The sequence below is a fragment of the Micropterus salmoides genome, unplaced genomic scaffold, assembly GCF_014851395.1.
Source record: "Micropterus salmoides isolate LMB-PRFRI ecotype aquatic unplaced genomic scaffold, ASM1485139v1 Ms_hic_scaffold_4006, whole genome shotgun sequence".
NCBI lineage: Eukaryota > Metazoa > Chordata > Actinopteri > Centrarchiformes > Centrarchidae > Micropterus > Micropterus salmoides.
The window spans coordinates 15,926-39,948 of NW_024043381.1; the positions used below are offsets into that span (position 1 = coordinate 15,926).

Sequence of the window (24,023 nt, forward strand, 5' to 3'; positions counted from 1 at the left end):
AGTAACCACATTACTATAAATCACTCTCACTCACTGACTGGTAATGACGAAGTTTTGCTAAAGGGAAGAAATGATTTGGACATGAATGCTGTCAGAATATATTTTATTTCTAACAACAAATTCAGATTATACAAGAAAAGGATTCAGGTGACACTCTGATTATAGAGATCATTTGGTAATGCCCTCTCTCTTCTGGTAAGTGCTGATTTTTTTTCTTTGATTGGGACATCATGGAGTGATGAGAAGAGATGTTCTCTCCTGTAATGAAACAGAGAGACATTTAGCTCAGATTTTCCAAACAGAAACTAAGAGTTTACAGTTTGCTTTAGAGTTTACAGTAAATTATTATTAACCTAACTTAGAATTATGTGAATGATCTAATGTAACTCACTTCCATGAATCCAGGCATGTTCTTTGTGATCAACACCTCATCACTCTCCTGCCGTCTCTTCCTCACCCTCCAGGCATTCACTACGATCAGCATGAACACCACCAACATGGCTGCTGCCGCAGACCCTGCCATCGCTATGACCACTGTGGGGTTATTAGCAGCTCCTTGTGGAGCACCTTGGTCTGCAGCCTTCATCAGACTGGAATCAGCATGGACTGCAGAGCGGGGAAGAGGCTGAGATACCAGTAGACCTGATATGTCTGAGGACAAAGTAGACGACAGCTGTGATGGAGATCTTGGATATACAGTATAGCTGTGTGTGATATTTTGGTCCTGTCTCGTTGTCTAATTAGTGTCTGAAAGACTCCACACCTTCCAGACTGAAGAGGAAGAAGGCATCGTCTCCTTTGATGAAGTTCCTGCTCTTTAGCCTGCTGTGGGTGATGAAGGCAGTTGTTCCAGAGCCTGGTCCTCGATAGTAAAAGCTGCCATCAGACTCATCAGTCACTTTAGAGCCGACCTTCCTGGGATTGTCCCAGTAGTACTCAGTGCCTGAGAGAAACAGGTGAACTTTCATTCCCTGTTTGACAAACACAACTCACTAAAATCCATTCAGAATGAGTGGATAGTCAAGCTTGCTACACTTCAAGTTATCCACCGTACTCTTACCATTAGAGGAAATCTCGTCAGGGTCAGTGGTGACCATTAGATGCACGTTCATTTGCTGTCTGATGTCAGACTGCTGATCCATCAGGACCATAGTTGCCTGCTGCCACGGACACGGCCACTCGAGGTCGCTGTCATTTGGGCCTGAGGTCAGGTAGAAGTAGACGGCCACGGACCCTGGATCGTCCTCTGTTCCGTTTAGGTACACACCCACCTACAGATCACAGAGCAGTATGAAAATATGTGCTACTTTTAAAATCACACCAATTAACTCAGAACGCAGAAGAAAGATGTGCAAGCGTTTGATGGTAATGTAAATTAATTGACAATTGGCCTATATCAGTGGCAAAATAAGTGTTTCACTTCAGTAAAAGTGTAAAATACACTGTTACAAGTAAAATTTCTGCATTCACAATTTAAGAACTTCTTCTTTACTTGCTTAAGTAAAGTACGTAAGTAGAATCAAAATTTACTATCAAAAATTAAAGTACTCTTTATACAGAAAGGCAAAATTATATTACTGGATTATAATTAGTGATGCATTAATGTGTAAGCATTACTAATGTTGCAGCTGGTAAAGGCTAATATCAGTTACTTTATACTGCTGGGTAATCTATAACAATTTATTACAAAAGACTGGCTCAAGCACAACAGAGACTCCAAACCAAACTCCACTTATAGATTTAGAAAACAACAACACAGTTGTATGCGCTGAAGCCCGGAATTTTCTGTTGCAAAATACTATAGTTGTATGGCTTGTTCAATGTTTCCCCTAGGATTTTTTTCAGGGAGGGTGAAAAACGTCTAGTGTGGCGGAGCGGGCGTGTTACAGACATGTGGTGTTATCATAGACATGGTGCACACATTTTTGCCTGTTTAGGTTTGTCACCTTGTCCTTTTTGCCAGATTCCCTTTTATTTTTTTCCCAGATTGTGTTTTCAGTGTTAATATTTCTGAATTCTGTGTTTTGAAATTTAAGCATATTTTGTAATCAGAAAAAGGGTTTAATCATGTGATTTGGTTTTAATTTCAACAAGTCAATAAGAAATTTTACAAATTAAATCAATATTAATGAATTAATGTATCATGCAAATATGCATCTAGAAATATTCAAAGACATGTGCAATTATTTATGGAGACAATTCACAAGAAATGTCTTGCAACAGCAGGATGTTAAAATACTATAATCCTATTTAATATGGGGGAATACACAATGAATGCATTTTTGCAGTACATGTATGTGTATGTATGTCCCTTATTACTTGACAGCCTCCATTTGCTACTAAACACGGTATAAGTGGGTCTGACGGAGGCTCTTCTCACGTGGGCAACGCTCCACCTTGTTTACAAAGCTTGACCGGACGTAACTTTTTCATTTTTTCTAACAAAATATCTGTCTCCGCCCACACAGGGGACAGTGATTCTTACTGCTGAATCATTAATAGATGCTTGCATGTAGGCCTGTGGATGACCAGTCAATGGGGCTGACTGTGACAGGATGAGGCATGTTTGTCTCATTATAATAATAATTAGGCCTATCATTATTATCGTAGCCATTTTACTGCAATTACGCTTCTCAGCTGCAGCTGACCTTTCTTTTCTCCGCGAGAGGGAAGAATTTAGAAATTTGCGTGGCGCTGCGGGGAGCCCCCAGCTGCAGTAGTGCATGGATCAGGCATAATATTCATCCAGCCAGAGGGAGCGATCCTGAACCGTTCACAGCGTGACGGTCGTACTAGCGACACAACCCGTTCCCTCTGGCTGGACACTATACATGATCCATGATGATAGAGAAATATAGAGATTAATGGTAATAAAGCATGCTGTCAATATCACAAATCATGCTTTTAGGGGAGCTGATGTCTTATTAACGGTAGCTAAGCTCCCTCGGGCTCCCCTGTAGTTGTAATGAGCTTGCATTGGCCGGTATGGTTGCACTTCTGACAGTTTATTAAAGTTATGAGCTCTTGCTAGCACACTGTCTTCGATTTGACAGTGTGTGTGTGCGTGGGTGCAGAGGCGCAACTTAGCAATGCTAAGACACAGAGAGGACAGAAGCAGCGCCTGTAAACACCAAAACATAGCAGCATAGTTTTTCTGTTCGTTCGTCTTAAGTTCTGTAGGTAAAAAACCCTTCCTGATTTTTATAAACCAGTGCAGTGCCCTTTCTACTTCGTATAGGCTTCGCCCTCAAGAGCTATTGGGTTTGTCCGCACGCGCAGAACAGAAAAAAGCTTTGTCTACGCCCACCCGCGGTGTGGGCCTCTATCACGTCGTCACCTTGTGTATATGAGGACTTTGACATATGACCTTGAGACCTGGCCATCGGCTCCCATTGTGCTTCCGCACTGAGCTTGTCTAAAGAGCAGAAGATTACCAGTGGATAATGTCTTCGCACAAACCATTAACTTATTTCCCTCTTGCTCATCTTATGTGTCATTGCTTGCTGCTGGTCTGACTCTTGCCGCTCAGAGCAACGACTGGTATGCTATGGGTCGGGACTGTGTGGGATAATGTTGTTGCTCTTTGTGTGCAAGCTGTTTTTGGAATAAACACTCTGTGCCTGTCTCAGTTGACTGAGCCACATGAAGCACACACTCCCCACACTGTGTGTGCCACTGCCGTTAGCCTATCGGCTAACCCGATAATAAACGACTGCAAACAAAAATAAATTAAAGATAGAGGGGAAGATGAGGGGCAGTGATTTAAGGCAGGCATGGCAGAGAGTGTACACAATGACAGGGAAGGAGGAGAAGAAAAGATATGTTAGTAAAAATGGAGATGATATGACTTTTGCTGATGATTTAAATACATTCTATACTAGATTTGATACATCTGACTTTTGCACTGAACTTAATTTGATTAGGCAACATCTAGACTATGGCCAGCCCTTAGTTATAACAGCAAAGGCGGTGGGTAAAATCTTTAAAAAGATCAATCCACATAAGGCAGCTGGACAGGATGGGATCAGAGGTAGGGTTCTGAAGGAGTATAGGGGACAGCCCTTCAGACAGCTTTTTCAATTTCCCTGGATTCACACCTGATCCCCAGGGCATGGAAAACTTCACTTATAGTGCCAGTACCAAAAATGTCAAAAACGTCGGCCTTAATTGATTATCAACCAGTAATGAAGAGTCTTGAGAGGATGGTCTTAAACTATCTCCTTAAGGAAGTGCAATATAAATTGGACCCACTGCAATTTGCATATAGGAAGGAGAGGAGTACAGAGGATGCTCTGTTATTTATGCTGCATAATATTTATTGTCATCTTGACCGGCCCAAAGGGTACGTTTGTGTTCTTTCTGCAGACTTGTCATCTGCATTTACTACCATTAGACCCCATATTATGATGGAGAGACTACTGCAGTTTGGAGTAGAGTCCTTTTTCACTGACCGAGTACAGTGTGTCAGAGTAAATGAGGCAGTGTCTTCTCCTATTATTACTAACACAGGGGCTCCACAAGGCACTATTTCCCTTCTTATTAACCCTTTATACAAATGAATGTAGAAACAACACACCTGAGCATGTTACTATTAAATTTGCTGACGATACAGCAATGGTTGGTTTGATTAAAGAAGACGAGAAAACCAACTACCGGCAGTGGGTTGAGCACTTTGTGGATTGGTGTAGGGAAAGTTTTCTTCTGTTGAACACCAAGAAAACTAAAGAAATCCTTTTTGACTTCAGAAGTGTTAACAACACCCACCAACCACTTACTATGGATGGAGAGAGTATTGAAATGGTAGATGATTATAAATACATAGGAACAATAATTGGTGCTAAACTGTCATAAATCTGTATCTAGCATCTGATAGTGGAGCTACTGGTGGCTGGACCTTTCGTTTGTATAACGCACAGCCTTGCATGCAGCACACCACCGGTTAAAGAGAATCCCTTGTTCTCGGGAAAAAAAAAACAAAAAAAACAAAATCAATGCAAGTCTGGCCTACACCTTTCGTGAGAGCCCTGAAACATTGCCTGTACGCCTCCGGCACCAGCTCATACACCAGCAGGATGGCGCGCTTAACTTTTTCATAGGAGAGGCTGTCTTGCACAGACAGCGATGAGCAAGCCTTCAGCCGCGCGTCCTCTCTAGAGGTAGGGGAGGACTCCACGGACAATGGATAATACCTCTGCTTTAACCAGAGAACTAGACACAGAAAAACGTGTGAGTCAAAAAAATCAAAAATGTGGGGGAGATTCACAAAGAGTGGACTGCAGCTGGAGTCAGTGCTTCAAGAACCACCACGCACAGACGTATGCAGGACATGAGTTTCAGCTGTCGCATTCCTTGTGTCAAGCCACTCTTGAACAAGACTGCTGCTGAGTGGTCCAAAGTTATGTTCTCTGATGAAAGTAAATTTTGCATTTACTTTGGAAATCAGGGCCCAGAGTCTGGAGGAAGAGAGGAGAGGCACAGAATCCACGTTGCTTGAAGTCCAGTGTAAAGTTTCCACAGTCAGTGATGGTTTGGGGTGCCATGTCATCTGCTGGTGTTGGTCCACTGTGTTTTCTGAGGTCCAAGGTCAACGCAGCCGTCTACCAGGAAGTTTTAGAGCACTTCATGCTTCCTGCTGCTGACCAACTTTATGGAGATGCAGATTTAATTTTCCAACAGGACTTGGCACCTGCACCCGGTGCCAAAGCTACCAGTACCTGGTTTAAGGACCATGGTATCCCTGTTCTTAATTGGCCAGCAAACTTGCCTGACCTTAACCCTATAGAAAATCTGTGGGGTATTGTGAAGAGGAAGATGCGATACGCCAGACCCAACAACGCAGAAGAGCTGAAGGCCACTATCACAGCAACTCCATGCCACGCCGCATTGCTGCAGTAATTCAGGCAAAAGGAGCCCCAACTAAGTATTGAATGCTGTACATACTCATACTTTTCATGTTCATACTTTTCAGTTGGCCAACATTTCTAAAAATCCTTTTTTTGTATTGGTCTTAAGTAATATTCTAAATTTTGGAGATACTGAATTTGGGATTTTCATTAGTTGTCAGTTTTTTAATCATCACAATTAAATGAAATAAACATTTGAAATATATCAGTCTCTGTGTATTGAATGAATATAATATCAAAGTTTCACTTTTTGAATGGAATTACTGAAATAAATCAACTTTTTGATGATATTCTAATTATATGACCAGCACCTGTATATTGGTCTTCTCTATCACTCCTTTGTGGAAAGCATATTAACTTTTTGTTCCATTGCCTGGTATTTCACATTGTCAGTGAATAATCAAAATCAACTGCATAAGCAAAGTAGCATGACGACGACCTGCGAGTCCCGATTGGTGAGGAAGGGGCAGGTGATTATTAGAGATGTATCACATCCCCTACCATCAGGCAGACGGTATAGGGTGCCATTCTTCCGAACCAACTGGACCCGCAGGTCATTTGTGCCTGCTAGTATTGGATTTCTTAACAAACAATGAGATAATAAAACAGAGCTGAATCTCTGGGTGTCGGCGAGCTGCACCTCAGTATCAGTTTTACAGCACTCTGGAGATGTTTGTGTTGGTAAAGCAGCTGTCTGGTTGTTGGTCTGATACACTGTCACAAATGTAGCGGGGGACTGGGTAGCTTATTATGTTGGCTCTGTGCTTGGTGGTACCTTATGTGCCCAGTGAGGCGCTGTTTCTCATCCTGTTTTCGCCTCTAACACAATAGCGATAGCTAGGGCTGTCCATGACTAAGGATTTACATAGTCGAATCAGAATTGCCATGTCTTGCCTATAGTCGACTGATAATCAAATCATCTATGTGTTTGTGCACGCTGATTGCGAGCGGTCGGGGTAGTTCCGCTTTAATGTTGAGGAGCTGCAGTCTCTATTCATTAGTCACTGTAACTTGCACTGTACATTTCCAGCTAAACTGAAGCTTATTGTTGACCATTTTCTCTCTGCTCGTCTGCCATTCACCCGTCTTGTGCAGAGTTTTGCGTGCATTCCGAACGGCGGTTCCTCAAGGGTCAATTACAAGAAACGGTTTAAAACGATATAATATTCTTTGTGTGGTTCATCAGTGGTGATAAATGATCTGAACATGACACGAGGTGCGGACAACTCAGCTCAACAACGGTGAAGGTGGGGCTCCGTCTCTTCAGCAAGTGTTCCTCTTCTGCCACCACACACACATACACGCTACGCCTACACATGCGCACTGAATTTTGAATATAGGTGTTGCAATTCAATTTTGTTGAAAGCTTTACTAAATTATTATACTAAATTATATAAATTATATACTAAATTATATTATATACTAAATTATTACACTTTACTAAATTATAATCACGCTTGTAGTGAACAACGGTGTGGATTTGTGCATTTTATATTTTACTCCAAATTCCTCTCTCCTCCCCCAGAGAAGAAGGGGGGGGGCAAAGTTGCTTTCTTTAACTGCTATGCCTGGGCAGTTGATTGTAAAACTGGCACCTTTTTGATTCCGAAGCTGATAACGCGGGGCCTGACTGTTAAACTGACAAAGTGACACGAACCAGCGATTAGCATTTCCCTGAACAACCTATCAAAACTGGCCCCCCCACACATGTTTCCGTGGCAACTGACCTTGCTCTTTGTTTTATTACCCCATCAAAGGGACTAACCCCTGTCTCACCCAAGTGTGACATAACCCAGAAAGCCGAACTTTAAATAACCAAAGACTGCAGTCTCCAAATACTCAAATCATTTAATTAAGTTTAATTAAATCTTTAGTTACTTGATTACGTTTGCCTCTATTTGAGTAGTTATGTTAACATTTTGTTGCTATCTGTTGTTGATATTAGTGCTGAAAAGAAAGTTACTTTTGCAGTTTTTATTTTCAGCAAGACACTCCTTCATCTAATGTAATCAATGCTTGTTCATAATACTTTCCTACAAAATTCCTTTAGAAATGATGACAAAGGAATGTTTTACTATACTCTTAATCGCCAGCTTGAATTTAAGGATGAATCAACAAAAATTCCCCGGTTCTTAAGGAGAGACAATCTTGGATAAATCCAAGCTTTCCTCATGTAACCTGAGCTCCCCCAAGTGGACGAAATAAGTATTTACATGCCCTCGTTGGAAATGCCATTAAATGTATAAATATCCTGACCAACAATGTGACAATTGTTTCCTGTTACCAAATGCTTAACTTAGAACAGTACAACCGTCTGACCATTGAGGTTCGATTGTGGAAAATATTTGATTATAATACGTGCAAATAGATTTCTTTAAACATTAAGTTTAGAAAGGCAGTCCCTCTGGAAACCTGAAACGCCCTCTGGGGAACCACGCCCCAGACAACAAAAGAGCGACACGCGACGTCGTTTGCTCTCTTCCTCTTTGCTCTCTCTTCTCTTCGCTGTTGGCTCTCTCCGCTGCTCTGCTCGGCTCTCTGGATGCTTCGGCACGCATCCGGCGTGCCTCACCAGGCAACGCCCTCAGAGTCGGCCAGCGAAACAGGCCTTTTGTTGGCTTGAAGCTACACACGCGAAGTGCCGCAACATCGATCTGTCCCTCAGTTTGTTTTATTTTCTTTCTTTCTTTCTTTTGTTTTGTTAAATTTATCAGTCCGTTAAGTTACAATGGACTAATTCAGGAACGACCAAGTTCCCTTTTTAAGCTTTTTCGTAGAGTCAACTTCACCAAGGTCAGACCAAGCCATGTGGTCTCGCCAGCGGCAACGAAGGGAACCTGAAAACAGCTGAATTGCCAGAAAGAGGATGGCATTTTCAGACACGGAGAACCCTGGAGAATCCCTAGCAAAAAGCCAGGATCGGGCAGCTAGCGTGGGACCCGTGCAACAGGCTAAAGCAGGCCGTCGACAAGCCGTAAGACCTAACCAACATTCTGTGGTCAGGGATTTCCTTTTAACTCCTGAACTAATAGCTTACTTTCATTAGTTCTCCTATGCCGTATGAGTCAAATGCTTCCCACAATCGAACCTCCATTTCTCATTGTTCAGCAATTGTTTATTTTACCTGTATTTAACCACCCTTTTATATCGCATTAGTTAGAGAATAAATACACTGTAATATAATCAATAATCGCATTAGTTAGAGAATAAATACACTGTAATATAATCAAGAACTGTGTGTGTTGCCTATTTCTACGTCCCTGCCAAGAGAATTGACCCTTTTAGATATGAGACTGACTGATTGATTTAAGATAATTGAGCGATTATTAACTAACTGGTCACTAGTAATAATTGTATAATTAGTAAAAACTACCTAGAGGTCTGGAGACTCTAGGATTATAACAACTCCGCTGGTGCCCTTAACGAGGAATATTGTTGATTTTATGAATATTAAATTTCATAATTGGGTATTAATTCTCCTAAATTTATTAAAATGCATAACAAATCTAGGTATGCTACAAGCTTTACTAAATTATTGTCTTTGTAAAGAAAATAAAATAAAAAAAAGGCATTTACCTGGAAGGAGTAACCTGCTGGTGACAGAAAGCGAGGGCTGTACATTTCCTGTTCTGCTGGTGTGGTGGCCAGCAGGCCGGTGATGTTGTGGATGTGCCAGATGTGCTGAGGGCACTTTGTGGATGACAGGTTAATGTCATCCAGAGAGAAACCTCCCTTCGATGGCCCCTTTCCCCTCACGCCCTCAAAAACCACACGGGCCTTCCTGGTCACACTCAGATTGATGTTATGCAGTTCCCAAGAGCCCCTGACGCCTCCTGAAAAGAGGACAGAAAATAGATATTAGTGTTGTAGGTGAAATCTTTGAGGTTTTGTTATTTTTATTTATTGAAACATGAGAGAAACCTGGTGAAAATTGCTGCAGTCTAAATGTTGCTTGGAGTCGCCAAAGTCAGAAACATCTACATTGGGGCTTTAATTAAAAAAACTATACTGTGGATCATACAGTATGTAATATTTCATTTGTTACCTGAAATACTCTTGAAGAGCTTCCGTTTTCTGCTGCGGTCATCCTCTCGCACCCAGATGTTGAGAACATCATCTGCTGCCCCGGTGTTATGGAGGAAGAACTGCAGACACTGGGCTCCAGGTTTGGGATAAAGCCAACGACTCTCCAGGACTGCACGGTCACCAGGTTTAGCAGAGGCCGTGCTGAAGTGCATGAAGAAGCCTTTTCCTGAGGGCAGAGAGAACTTGTTGGGCCTCAGAACTTTCATATTACAGTAAACAAATGAAAAGTTAGTTCTGCATGATCACCTGTGTAGTGTTATGTGGGTTATAGTGTTATGTACTGAGTTACTGATTTCATTCATAAAATGTTAATTCTGAGTTCCTGTATAAAGTGTTGGGCAAAGTGTATTCTGTGAATGAATGTATTTTATGGTAAATTCAAATATTTCACCTTGAGTTTAGAATTGTGTGGCTAAGTGAAGTGAATAGATTTGAACTGTTTTATAGATTTTGTCATTTTGTTCCTGTTGCACAACAAAAGTTCAGTTTTATCTTATCTGCTTTTTCCATTGTTTCTTTAACACATTAACATGCATTGTAATGATTGACAGTCACCTTTGCATTGTCCCATGTTGGTGAAGTCAGTCTGAGGCCCTCCTTTTACAGAACTACGTTGTTCCCACTTTGCATTGCCAGGACCCTGAATCATCCCACAAATGTCCTCCTCCTCAAAGTCACAACTGTCCACAAAGGTAGAAGACTTGGCTGTGGAGAGAAAACTTTTTCATCAAGACACTTCAGTACAGACTTGAATGACCAACACTTAATCTTGTCTCATTTGCCACCATTCCTGTCATAAACCTGTAGTACTACCAAAATGTGTATATTTTTACATGGATAATACATTGATTAATTGTACAAAACACATTTTCCCCCTTAATGTTTTTGTATTACACTGAGTGTTAAATATTCAATACTTCAACAAAACAATAACAAGGGAGTAAGAATCTGATAGCAGGTGGACCAAATACACACACACAAAGATACACACAGACACACACAACTACACACAATGACATCTATCCTTCCACATATATCAGCACGAACATATAGGCCTACTAATTATATTTCCTAAGAAGGAGAGGTAGGAAAAGAAGGAGAAAGTAAGAATACAAGTACAAATAAATATAAGAATTTAAAAAAGAAAAATAGACACACATTAATTACTTCCTACGAAGTAAATTTTATATTCTTAGACAAAGTTAATTTTATGCACACCACAATGAACTCATTAATTAGCCCTAGAGCAAAGCCATGGGTCCAGGGACCAAAAACCATTGGACCAATGTGACGTGTAGTGTAAAGCTCTTTGAGTGGTCGGGCAACTAGAAAGGTGCAATAGAAGAAGTCCAGTGTGTTTCTCATTTACGTCTATGTATTGTGTTGCAGAGATACCTACTGAAGTTAGCATGCAAACAAGCTAGCTCTGGCCAAACTGTTTCATCATACCTCTTTGTAACTTAAGTCCAATGGTCCAATAGTACAGCTCAGGTTTCCCCTGCAGTTTCATCAAGGTCGCTACGTAACACCTATTTATTAAACAGAAAAATACAACCGTACCGTCCGTGATGGGATCTCACCACGTGGGTGAACAAAGAGAGGCCTACATGGAAAAACAAAAGCCTCAACAATGAAACACCAAAACCCCACCAGGCCTTGCAAATCTCATCTGGGTGTGATTTTAGTTTGAATTGAGATCCTGTTTTTTTACTGGACGACATCAACAGGACCCCTGGAAATTCCTGTGACATGACCACGACGTCACCGAACGTATTAAGATGCCTCACCTTTCCATTGCAGCACGAGCTGCTACGCGAGGTGTTGCACTGCCTGCCAACGCTGTACTTTAATAAACGTAGGTGACAGTCTCCAACTCACTTTACGAGCTACAGACATTTCATTTTGACCCTTTTTTCTCTTGGTTTTCTTAGAGAGAGTACATTATGTTTCGTCATGCGACGGCAATATTTTAGAAACAGTGGAATCTACTTTTTTTACAATATTATGACAAAATGATTGTATATTGAATAAATATCACATTATGCAAAATCAATGTTCACTGTCTGCCATTGTGATACCACTTCAGAAATGTTCTAATTCTACATTTTGGCAGCAGCTGTCAATAACCTTTGAAAGAAGTTTAGCTTCATAATGTTTAGCCAGGTTCAAACGACAAACCAAGGTAAGGTGTTCTTTAAAACTGTTGGCAAACATCACTAGAGATACTGAAAATAGTTCTTCTAAAAATGATTTCAGTATTATTCCAGAGGATATATTATATTTTTATCTATTGTTTTTCTTAACTGAGAAACAACATTATGTAAGTTCTGTGTGGTTTTCTAATCTTGTTAAATAAAGTTAAACAGAACTGCTGTTAGCTGACAGTAATAAACTGTTGGGTGATGTACTGAGACAACATCTGTCTAAACTGTATTTTATTATAGTTCCAGTATACTGTACAGTATTATGGCAGGTGTTGCCAGAGGCTTCCTTTTGTACCTCACAATATGTCAAACATCTATGGTAATGAAGGTAACCTGTCTCATTGACTCTTTGATGGACAAATGGCAGGCTGGCAGAACTCACTGCAGTTGTAGAGACGGTTGAGCTTGGTTATGTCACTAGCACTGAACCCCATCCTCTGACCAATCACATCCATGAAGTGGGGGATCTTGGTGACGATGGTGGGCTCAGAATCAATGCTGAAGTACGTCTTTCCGTAGTGCATTATAGAGCTGTAGTCATAAGGAACGCCTAGAGCACTGGACACCGTGTCATCGTGGCTTTCGAAGTTGTGCTCTTGACCTGAGGAAGGCAGAAGAAGAATGTCAGGAAGAATTCAGCTGTTGTTTTTTATTTATTGCAAGCAACTGTCAGTTTTGTTGTGTAAAACAAAATTAGATGGTGGGCATGGATAATGAGAAAAATGCAGGAGTAGTTTCTGTACAGTTTGTCATTTATTGTATAAAGTTATTACATGAGTGTACACTAATGTAAGTGATGAGCTGTAATTACAAGTGTCACAAATCAGCGTTACCAGGTTCAATGTGATCCCACATGATGTTGACGTAATCATCACGGTCGGCTCTGGACTGCTCGTGCCAGAAGCCCAGAGCGTGCAGGAACTCATGCTCAACGGTGTCTAGAGTATCACAGTATTCACCAATGGACAGCTGCTGCCTCCCCATACGCTGGTTGCCTACATAGGAGAAGCATCTACAGAGAGGGGAAGCAAGATGTTCACATGCAAGAGACTAACTGTGTCTGCCTTTTGGTGCTGGACAGGTCAGTCAGTATGGATGGATGAAAACAGGGTTGATGAAAGCAGTGAGACTAGACCAAATGAGTAACACTGCAGTACTTTAAACCACAACGACGAGCAGAAAACTGATAAAAGGTTTTGTAGAGCTGAGGGGAGCTGCATCTATTGATACCGTGTCATTACAAGCGACCTCTTTCTCATTGCAGGATGCAGTACTGACCTGCAGTACATCTTCTCCGGTTCTCCAGTCATTTGTCGCCAGATTGTTGTCCACCCGTAGCGGTAGCTACTCCGGCTCAAGATTAATCTCATTCTAGAACTTCGTATTTCTGCCTTTCCGTGTCTTTGAAGCTAACTTTGTTTTTCTTTGCCCCAGGACCTCATCGCCAGCCACGCAACCGCCTCTCCTGTCTCCTGTCTGCCTCCCGGTCTCCGCCTCACCAACCCTCAGCATCCGCTGTTTATCCTCGTCACCGCCACTTTCCCCAACTCCCGTGTGAAACTGACAATAAAGTCCACCATTCCCGCAACACCTGTACGTGTCCTGCGCTTGTGTTCCCAGTCCCTGGTTTCCGCAACACATTTGTCCTGTTACAGTTTACATGAACTGAACACAGCAGTTTGAAGATCTGCTCACCCTTTCCCTTTGTACACAGAGATGTAGTTCCCCTCTCCTTTCCATGGTGTGAAGTCAATGCAGGTCTTCAGTCTGTACTGGTCAAATGCCTTCAGGATTACTCCCTTTGCATTCATCTCTACACATTACAAAGTGTAAGAACATAAATATTGATAAAGCAACCTAATTTGGTAACTACTGTGAGTTTCCAAAACACCGTGTCTTACCCAGACAGTCCTCCAGGTAGTAAGGAACGGTTGTTGGCCAGCGATACTCATCTCCTATGATTGAGTTTCTGATGAATGTCTGATGGGAATAAAGGAAATAACAGGTATAAAATTGAGTACAGGTTCAGGGGAATTACCTGTCATTGAATTTCTCTTCATGTGCCCAGAAGGATAGTCCTTCTTCATCCTCTTATGTAAAAAGTCGTTATTTTGCTTAAAAATCTAGTGAAGTAAAAGTAAAAGCTGCAACAACCTGAAGTAGCCTACTCAAGTACAGTACAAATCTGGAAAAAAAAACTATGTATGTACAGTAACAAAGTATTTGTACTTCGTTACTTTTTGCTGGTCACAATGCAGTCAACCAGACGAGCCACCACCTCCTGTGAAGTTAAGATAATACTCATGACTGTTAAAATGATAATTTAACCTTGTCCAGATATGTAGTCTCTCCTTGAACTAGGGCTGTTAGGACCTCTGGGTGGACAGAGGCCGTAAACTAAGGCCCCATCCACACTACTCTGTTTTTGTATAAAAGCTGAGTTTTAAAACGAATATGCTCCCAGTCCACACCAGCGTTTTAACTGTGTATCAGAGTTGATCTCCGTCTACATTAAACAACTGAAAACGCACATCTAGTGGCCGTTCACGTAGGGTGAATTCAGGTATATTGGGACAGTTTTTGTAATTCTGTCTTGTGATCTCGTTACATCAGCAAATGTCAACAGGCTAGATTATTGATTAAGATGTTAAAATCATTAAAGACTCCAACATGTTGTCAGACATGTTTATTTTATTTATTTCTGTGTTATCTGCCATTCTATTCTGCAGCAGACCTTCAATTCATCATAAGAATAAAGCAACAGGTTAAACAAAGTGAGTAGCAAAACGTCTGCATGCATCAGCGATGCTTCTTGATTAGACTTAATTATATGTTACAGAACTGCTACATTAAACATAGTAAACATTTGCTTTATTGTCAGAAGATTGTTGGAAAAGGCTAATTTGACCAAATGATAGGGCTTTCTACAGACAATGTGGGGGATTAGCATCATTAGTAATCTTACTCTATCTACTTAAAAGTTGCCTGTAGGTTACATCTCGGTGGTTCTGTGTTGACATACATGTGTGGTCCCTCTGTATATCTGGTTTTATGAATCCACACTAGTGATAAATTTCATTTATTATAGCCTTTTAACACTGTCCCAATATATCTGAAACATGCTGTCCCAAATTACCACAACACGTTTGGTAATTTGGGACAGCAAGAAAAATGTAAACATAATTTCCAAACAATATTTTGTATTTTGGTAAACTATTACACCATACATGTTTTGTATATCATTTAAATCTACAGTATATTAGTCATCAAATGTTTTACCCTTATATCAAAATCAATCTGAAGCCTATTTCATTTCTCCATCCTACCAGGTTTTCAATCCAGGGACTGAATTAAAAACTGAATCTGTCCAAGTACTCAGAGTTATTCCCAAATTCCCTTCAGGGAACAACAGGGTCCCCAAAGGACCAAAGAGGTATAACCTTGCCATTGGACCTGACTAATCTCTTTGTGATCACTTACCTATTACTATCTGTGTTTAACCTGATATCATGTTTCAACTACTTTCATTTATTTTCTTATTAAGAATCGTTTAACAATCAGTACTGTCTTGGAACGTAGCCTGTTCATTCATCTGCTACTATGAATTGTGTTGTTCAACTTTAACAGGTCTACAGTTTGACTTTAATAGGCGGTGGGCCAACGGCAGTTGTTGAGGACTTCTTCAGGGTTTTCAACAAATTAAACTAAATTTGTTGCCACTCGTGCTTCTGCCATTTTTTTTGTTTATCAGTAACTTTATCCACCTTAGTTTTCCCGGCAATAAGAGCGGACCGTTATGTCTGGGGTCCAATTTACGTGACGTACATGTAGTTATTGTCCAATGACGTGCTTGGAAAAGTGCCAGACTATGGAAAACCCGGAAATAAATAACGCGCCGAAGGGACCGAGACAGCAGGTTAACTACGTTGATTTAAGTTATTATTAAGTATTAAGTAAACTCGCGTTTACGCTTTACTTTCAATAAAAATAGATTTACGTTGTAATCATGGAATGTAAACATTTGGTCCTCAGCCTTTTGTGTGTGGCTTCTTTGCATCTTGTCCCTTCAAACTGCAGAAACACAGGATACATTTACCACAAGTTAACTGTCACCCTGCTTTGTTATTCACCTTAAACTGTCAATGTTTGCACTTCGTGTAAATAACTGCCACATAAACAGTCTTTGTTACTTTTATATCTTGTCATTATATAGGTTTGTTTGTTATGCACCAAATTCCTTGTATGTATAAGCTCTTACACATACACTCTACATGGCAGTATAACGTTAGCTGATTCTGATTAATAAAACACCAACATGTGAGTACTTTAGAGGTAGACACAGAGTCATCCTTACTTTTTTATATGATAATTTATAACATAACATTGTCCCTCGTAAGTTTTTGGTGATCTTTTACATAATATATCAGTTATCACAAATTTCTGTTCCATTGTATTGTTAGAAAACTTCACCTGTCAATCTTAATATGATGAGCAACGTCACATAATCATGCCAACCACCAGATTGCTCCTGTACTTATCCAGGTTTGCTAACATCACATGTATAAAAGAAACAGGGGTCTGTGTGCATGTAGAGAAAACTGGACCCATCATTCCTTTTACAGACACAGCATGGGAAAGTGTTATAATATCTTGGGACTAGAAAGTCTTGCAGCTGAAGAGGCAGTGTGAAGATACAATTAGAAAACCTAAAAACCTCCTGCTGTATCAGCTCACACTGGTACCCCAGAGACAACTAGAGCCATTTCACTAACATCACAAAGACAAAATGAGCCCAGGAACGAAGAGCGAAGGCAGTTTAATTCAAAAAGAGATTTAAAAGAAGGTTGGTGTCAAACATGCAATGGATGAGTGTGAAGGTGGATCTTCAACTTTGAATCTGTTAAGGAAACAAAGAACGGAAATTAGGAGCAAGTTCCAATATTTCATACATTACATTTTAAGAAACAAAGTTTATTGTGTGTAAACAAACCGTTACAACACAAGATATTAGCAATATAAAACACCAGCTGTACTCTTGCACCTTTGTGCAGTGAAAGAGAATTTAAATTGCACATTGGGTATCGTTTAAAATTTACGACACCAGTACCCTAAAGTGATACTGATACTTCATTAGATACCTTGCATAAAATACCAACTGTTGAAGCCGTAGTAGTTGATTGGTAGCCTAAAATAATTTTATGGTTGATATGGACAAGCAAGGAGATCCATTTCTTTTTTTCAAATAACTGTTTTCTAAACACATTGGGAAATTGTATCAGATCACTTCTCATCCTACTTCGGTCATCCTCCTTTTTTGTATTTAAATGAGAGAGGAGGAGTGAAACAGTTTAGTGACCACATGAGCTGTGGAAAACAAATTTAGGTTACATTTTTCTTACGTTTATTGAAAGTAAACGAGAATAATTTTGTTATCTTTTGATTATTAAACTGAATTGAAAGATCTCAAAACAAGTAAGGAGTCTGCTAAACAAGTCACTAAACTACACTAAAGAGTGTAAAGAAGCAAACAGCAAAGAGAGGCTGCACATCCAGCTGATCACACCGACTACACCTGAAGCAGCTGCAGCCGGAGGCTCCGTGAGTTAAAAAAAACAAAACAAAAAAAAACAAATAAAAAAACGCGGATCGCTGCTGCGCCACAAAACAAACATGACAAACATGCCTGAGACTGCAGCTAAGGTAAGGTGACAGCTGTGAATCACACATGGACTTGGACAAGTGGTTCCCCTCACTATTGATTGGTGATCTATTTGATAGATCACATCACTCATACAGTATAGAGAAAGCCAGGGATGAGGATCGTTCATTTTTATTGATGCTGCTTAACGATCCGAGTCTTTATTGATAATACCACTATCGATACGTTACTCGTAAGAGGAGACCCAACGGGCATGAGGTAGGCCTGCACGGTGTGAGGAAATATTCAATGTGCGATAACATTGTTATACATTGAGATGACACAGGACTTGCTATAAACAAACTAATATTGATGTGTGCTTATTAGCTGCCTGGTTGTTTTTTAATTATAGGATTAGAATTGAATATGTTCAATGTAACTAAATGTTGTTTCTAGAGCAGCAACATTAATGTTTACAGCAGCAAAGTCACTATTAAAACATAATATCTGACATCACAATACTGATTGATGTTTAGAAAGAATGAAAAACTCAGTCATCTTCCTCTGCTGGTAATGACCTTTATGTTACCTGGTAGAAGGAGGAGCGGCTGGTTTGTCTCAGCCAGAGTTTAAAATTACAGACCAGTCTGTGCTCCAGACAGTCAGCTTTCTATTTAGCTTGTTTTTAACATTTGGCTAACGCCAAGCTAACGTTTGCTGTGCTTGTATAAAACATACCGGATGGGAGACTGAGGACAGAGATGATTGAATGAACCCTTTCTACATGTTTACCTTACAGACAGGTGTGTTGTCTTTTTACTCGGGAAGGTTTTATTTCAAGTAGGTTTGAAGTTGGTATTTAGTGCTGAAGGTAAAAACAGACACAAGATGGTGAGAAACCCCAGCAAACACACGAGCTGTAACGTTACGGTCACACACCACTGACTTCTTTTACACATTGAAACGAGCATCACTTGCAAACATAAATAAAAATACAAATGCGCCGAAATAATAATAAAAAAAAAACTACCCGATTAACATTATTAGTTAAACAAAACTAGCTAATGAGAAATAGATACAGGCCACATTCAACCACTGGGTGCATGATGCTAGCTAGCAAGCACAGCGTTATAGCTAACGCTACCTTTAACGTTAAGGCCGCAGTAAGTTTGAACAACACAGTTCTGTCTTAAAACAAGTTGCTTTACGAGAATTTTCCAACAACATTAATATTTACCCTCGCAGCTTTCACGCATACTGTCTACGGCCGAGCGTCGCTGCTTCCACGCTGTTCTTCGTTGTGTCAACAGCTGATGTAAAGCACTTTGGGCAGTGCTATACAAAGAAATGTTGATTGATTGATTGATTGAACAGCGGTGCTCAATGCAGCTAAATCTGATTGGTTAATGACATCGCTTCATCAGTATGCAAGCGTGCTATTGGTTCCTCTGCTATAGTAAGCTGCCGTGTTTGCCGGTAAATTTAACGATTTTAAAGTATGATTTAGTGAATTACGTGAGCATTTCGAGTGGCAACAAACGGAATCTGGATAAGAATAAAACATTCTTCATACCTTTAATCAATCTGGGTTTTCCCTCGATAGGGATCATTATTTTCTAAAACTAAAGCAGATATGTGTCTTTCCTTTTTCATTTGTTATGACATAAAATTGTATAACTGCTTATGGCATTTATGAAATTGTTGATATTGTGGAAAGATATATGATTAAAAACACGCCCAAACAGACTTTCTTAGACATTACCAGAGACATTTTAGAAAGGACTTTGACATTAGGCCTTCTCTTAAATTCAGATTTCTTAAAACATAGAAACCTCGAGGGAAACAAGGTGACTCCCACCATTTGACACACCCCAGGACAGTGGGAAGCATTTAGAAAAATGTTTGGAGCATTTTTTATTTGTTTGTTAAATTAAAGTTTTTGTCTTTTAAAGTGACAACCAATTTATCCTCTTAAATCAACACTTAACCTGCCTACAATAAAATCCATAGATGTAAAACACTTAAAGTGTATCACAATGTCAGTTAAAGTCAAATTATTATCACTAGTAAAAAGGCATTTTTGACAGGCTGAGGCAGGCTGCTGCTGCTAATCGCAACAGCATGCAGAAAAACAAACCGGCCATATAATCTAAATAAATAGTCTGACAATAAAAAAAAACATGCAGGTTGCCTTACCTTACTGCATCAAAAATCAAGGCTTCACCGCAGATTATGTCCAATCCCAAAATCCAATCCAAAACGAACAATGAGACAGCCTCCTAACGCTGCAGCCAGAAGTCTCTGAAGCCAATTTCATAATAAACGCAGAAAGACTTTCCGCCAGTATGCTGCATTCGCTCATTTATACTTCACAAACATTTGCAGCATAATCCTGCAACCATGTGTGCTATATGTCTATGAAGATTCTCAGTCATCCAGGTCATAGTTATCCAACGAAGGTTAAAATTAAGGGCAACTGGACTTGGTTGACAACCAATTTTTTTTATCCAATTTTAACCTTCGTTGGATAACGTGTGCAATAGAAGGCTAATACATGCTTGATGCCTGGCCCGCATGTGAACTATGACATGAAAATTGTCCTGAAGCCTGGCCCTTGGGGCCTAAATAAGTCGGGCCCCGTCGGAGGGGCATGCAGGGCTCTTTTTCCTGTTGTTCCCTCCACCCCCACCTCTGTTCTCACATCTCTGTGGTGTCCGTTTGTGCCCATTTCGGCCCCCCTTTTTGGCCATGTGACAAATAATTACATAATTTAATAAATAATAAAGAAGACAAGGGAGTAAATTAAAATTCTCTAGCTAAAGCAGAGGAGAGGAGTACCATGTTGTACCAGACTGTCTGGCACAACATGGTATTCAGCTCCTCACAATGCATACCAGACTGCTGGGCGGGATGACATAGACCCACATTGCATAATTACAATTCTGCTGTATGTAATAAAGTAGCAGTAGCTCAGACCACAAGGATTTGGGTGGGAACTGGAGGATTGCCGGTTCGAGGGCAGCTCGGACCAGAGATGTGGAGTATGGACTGGTAGCCAGAGAGATGCCAGTTCACCGCCACTGCCTCAGGTGGCCTTCAGCATGCGGCTGAACCGCCAACTGCTCGGGGCCCCACACTGAGTGGCAGCTCCCTCGCTCTGACATCTCTCCATGTATCATATGTGTGTGTGCATAATACTGAAACATTTACATGTGAAGAGTGAAAAAACATGGAATTTCCCCTTGCGGCATTATAGAGTAATCATCTTCTTGTTTATATTTTAATTTAGACAATTGTTCCCTTGCACTAAATCCATTATTCACATAATCACACAATAAATTATTAAGGTTATTTCAGATTGGCTAGTTTGTCTCCAATCTGATCATTATTAGGATCATCGGTGACTAGCAAAGTAGAGAAGCACTACACATATAATTTATGCATGTGCAACAAATGTCCCATCTCGTGCCCAGAATTTAGACACAAATATAATGTAATACTCAACACGCCTGGATATGCAAAATCCTAAAGAGCAGCAGAAGAGATTGGTTTTTGGAGTCTGTGCATACTATTTAGAAGTAGAAGATTTTTAGTTAGCTATGATTTCAACATTGTTTCAATATTAAAAAATGGTGCAAAAATTGTTGATTGATTCAATTAAATTAGCGTTGAGAGCAGAATGCTGATTCAACATAGTTTCTATAATGTTTGCTATCTGGGTAGCTTACTTCCTCCTGTACGATGTCTCCCTCCAGCAGGTCCAGACCAGCCGCTGCAAAGGAAAATTGCATTGGTTGATGAAAATCATCAGAGACATATAAATGTTGGACAACAAAGCGAAACAAAAAATAAAACTCAATGATACACAAACCTTCATTGATGCTAAGGATGTCCCAGTCATGGCCTCCATCAACATCATTTTCTGCAGATGAAGAATCAATAATATGCTGCTCAAAATGTCATTACAGGAGGTCATTTTTTTTATTATTATTATACTGTTAGCTGATTCTTCTGAGTTAGAACTGTCTCTGCTGAGCTGAATGTACAACTTCAGTTCATGAAGGGTGCAGTGGGGACTAGGGGTGGGAAAAATAATCGATTCTTAGATGCATCGCGATGCGGACGTGGAAGATTATGAATCGATTAACAAATATCTACAAATCTATTATTTAAATGTTAATTGATGCAATTAACATTTAAGCTGTTAGCGCTAGCTAACATCTCCTCTGCTCTCTGTCCCCCACACCAGACACCACACTTTTGGGGACAGAGCCATCAGCGTCACAGCCCCCACCCTCTGGAGCTCATCCCCACAGAGATCTGAAATGCTCCCTGTCTGGACACTTTCAAACATCTACTAAAAACCCAGCTCTTTACCCAGGCATTCAGTCCTGAATGACTTTGTTGTTCTGTAACTATGTGTAAAGCGTCCTTGGGTCCCGTGAAAGGCGCAAAAATATTTATTTATTCATGTAACGTTCCTAAATTAGTAACAAAGTAATATTAAGTATCAGCTGTATGTCATTCCCAACTAAACTACTAGTCAAGGGCTGAACACATCAGGCACAAGCTTAGACTAAATTGGTGTACAGTTCTGTCCTGTATACATACTGTACTGAACATCCTGATAATTATTTTTCACTTTTCAGGAGTCTGAAAACTGGTTGTTAAAGAAATGAGGGACCAATAGCAAAATGCAATAGCAGATGCGAGTCAGGCATTCACTGGCAAAAGATCACAAGTGTATAGGGTGGGTGGGGTATTTCAAATTTTCTCACTCAAGTTATACTGAAGTGTCTGTCTACTTTTTGACTGTAAATAACATGTAAAAATCTCAATATGTGACTCACCTGTGTCACCTGTTAGCTTGGCTGCTGCCTAGTAAATACATTAGAAAGCACATTGATCACATAATTTACTAAAGAATGAACTGACATTCTAGGAATCAACATTAAAGCATTGTTTTACACTGGAGATCCAACGTGGATGTTAGTGTTTGACAAAGAGCAAAGGCTTACACTTACCAGTCCCAGGCCAAAGAACAGAATGATCCACCTGAGTGCCATGGCTGCAGCTGAAGATACACGCTCACTGTGTTGCTTCAACCTGCCCGAGTCCTGCTGTGTCTAAAGAAATGTTGTTTTCTCTTTGTACAGAAAAATAAATACTTACATGTTTCGCCATGAAACAGGAAGCTGTAACGTCACTATTTATTGTCCAACCTGCTGCAGACTTGACGTGTTTGATAAGAGTTCAGGCCTCCTGATTCTGAGGAAGCTGAATGTACATCTTAAAGACATGAATGGGGCATGAAGGATGCAGTGGGTTAAGCACCGCTGGCAAAGTAAGACATTGGGAGCAGGCATTCACTGCCAGAAGGAGAGCAGTGTAAAGCGTGGGCTGGAGTATTTTAAATCTTCTACCTTTTGACAGTAATTAACATGAAGAACACCTGTCAATCATCATGAAACATATCCACTCATAATCGTAATGACCTAATATAGAACTGTGATGACATTAAAATAACTGTAATAATATTGAAAGGTCAAACATCAAGAGGTAAAAGGCACATTGTGTTTATTTAGTAAGAGATACATTCAAGCTTCTGAGGGGAATAAATCTTTCTTTTTTTGATGACCCCATGTCCTTGACAGCCTGGGGACAGTTTAGATTTACAATGTAAAAAGTGAAGTAATGGTCTGTGGCAATTATGGGGGGGAGCCAACAGTGCCCCTGTAACACAGATCTTGGACCCCCCTATGACCCCCCTCTGAACGAAAAGTCTACAACAGCCCTATTGAATTGGCGGCCCGCGGGCCACATCCGGCCCAGCACATAATCTAATATATATGACAACAAAAGTAAACTACATGTATAGTGTATGAAAGTAGCTAAAGAGTGAGCTGTGTGGTTTCCTTCTCATCTTTGTTGTGCACTCGCACACACGGCGGCAGCAGAGGGAGGAGGACAGGAGGGACTGAGCTGTTCATTCTTTCTAAACTTCACTCAGTATGTTGATATCAGGAATATGATCTATTTTACTGACATGTAATTTGTTTCCAGCGAGATATTAGTGACTTTGCTGTTGTAAATCCCGTTGCTGCTCTAGAAACAACATTTAGTTAATAAAAATGGTACATTCTTTTTTTAAGTAAGATATTCAGTTATTTAGTAATAAATAGGACTGATAAG

The 24,023-nt window shown here is 40.3% G+C and overlaps 1 protein-coding gene across 1 annotated transcript; it reads right to left on the bottom strand.

Annotated features, from left to right (window-relative positions):
- Positions 1 to 214: 214 nt before the first annotated feature.
- Positions 215 to 23,801, bottom strand: LOC119887102 (meprin A subunit beta-like). The gene is made up of 15 exons (XM_038698036.1): positions 22,856 to 23,801; positions 22,682 to 22,709; positions 21,703 to 21,753; positions 21,560 to 21,603; positions 14,095 to 14,173; positions 13,889 to 14,006; positions 13,027 to 13,205; positions 12,576 to 12,794; positions 10,545 to 10,694; positions 9,949 to 10,155; positions 9,480 to 9,736; positions 1,061 to 1,271; positions 764 to 943; positions 392 to 651; positions 215 to 258 (listed from the first exon to the last, which is right to left on the bottom strand). Exons 1-15 carry the CDS (start codon positions 22,895 to 22,897, stop codon positions 229 to 231), a joined length of 2,055 nt encoding a protein of 684 aa, XP_038553964.1. The 5' UTR covers positions 22,898 to 23,801; the 3' UTR covers positions 215 to 228.
- Between the last annotated feature and the right edge of the window lie 222 nt (positions 23,802 to 24,023).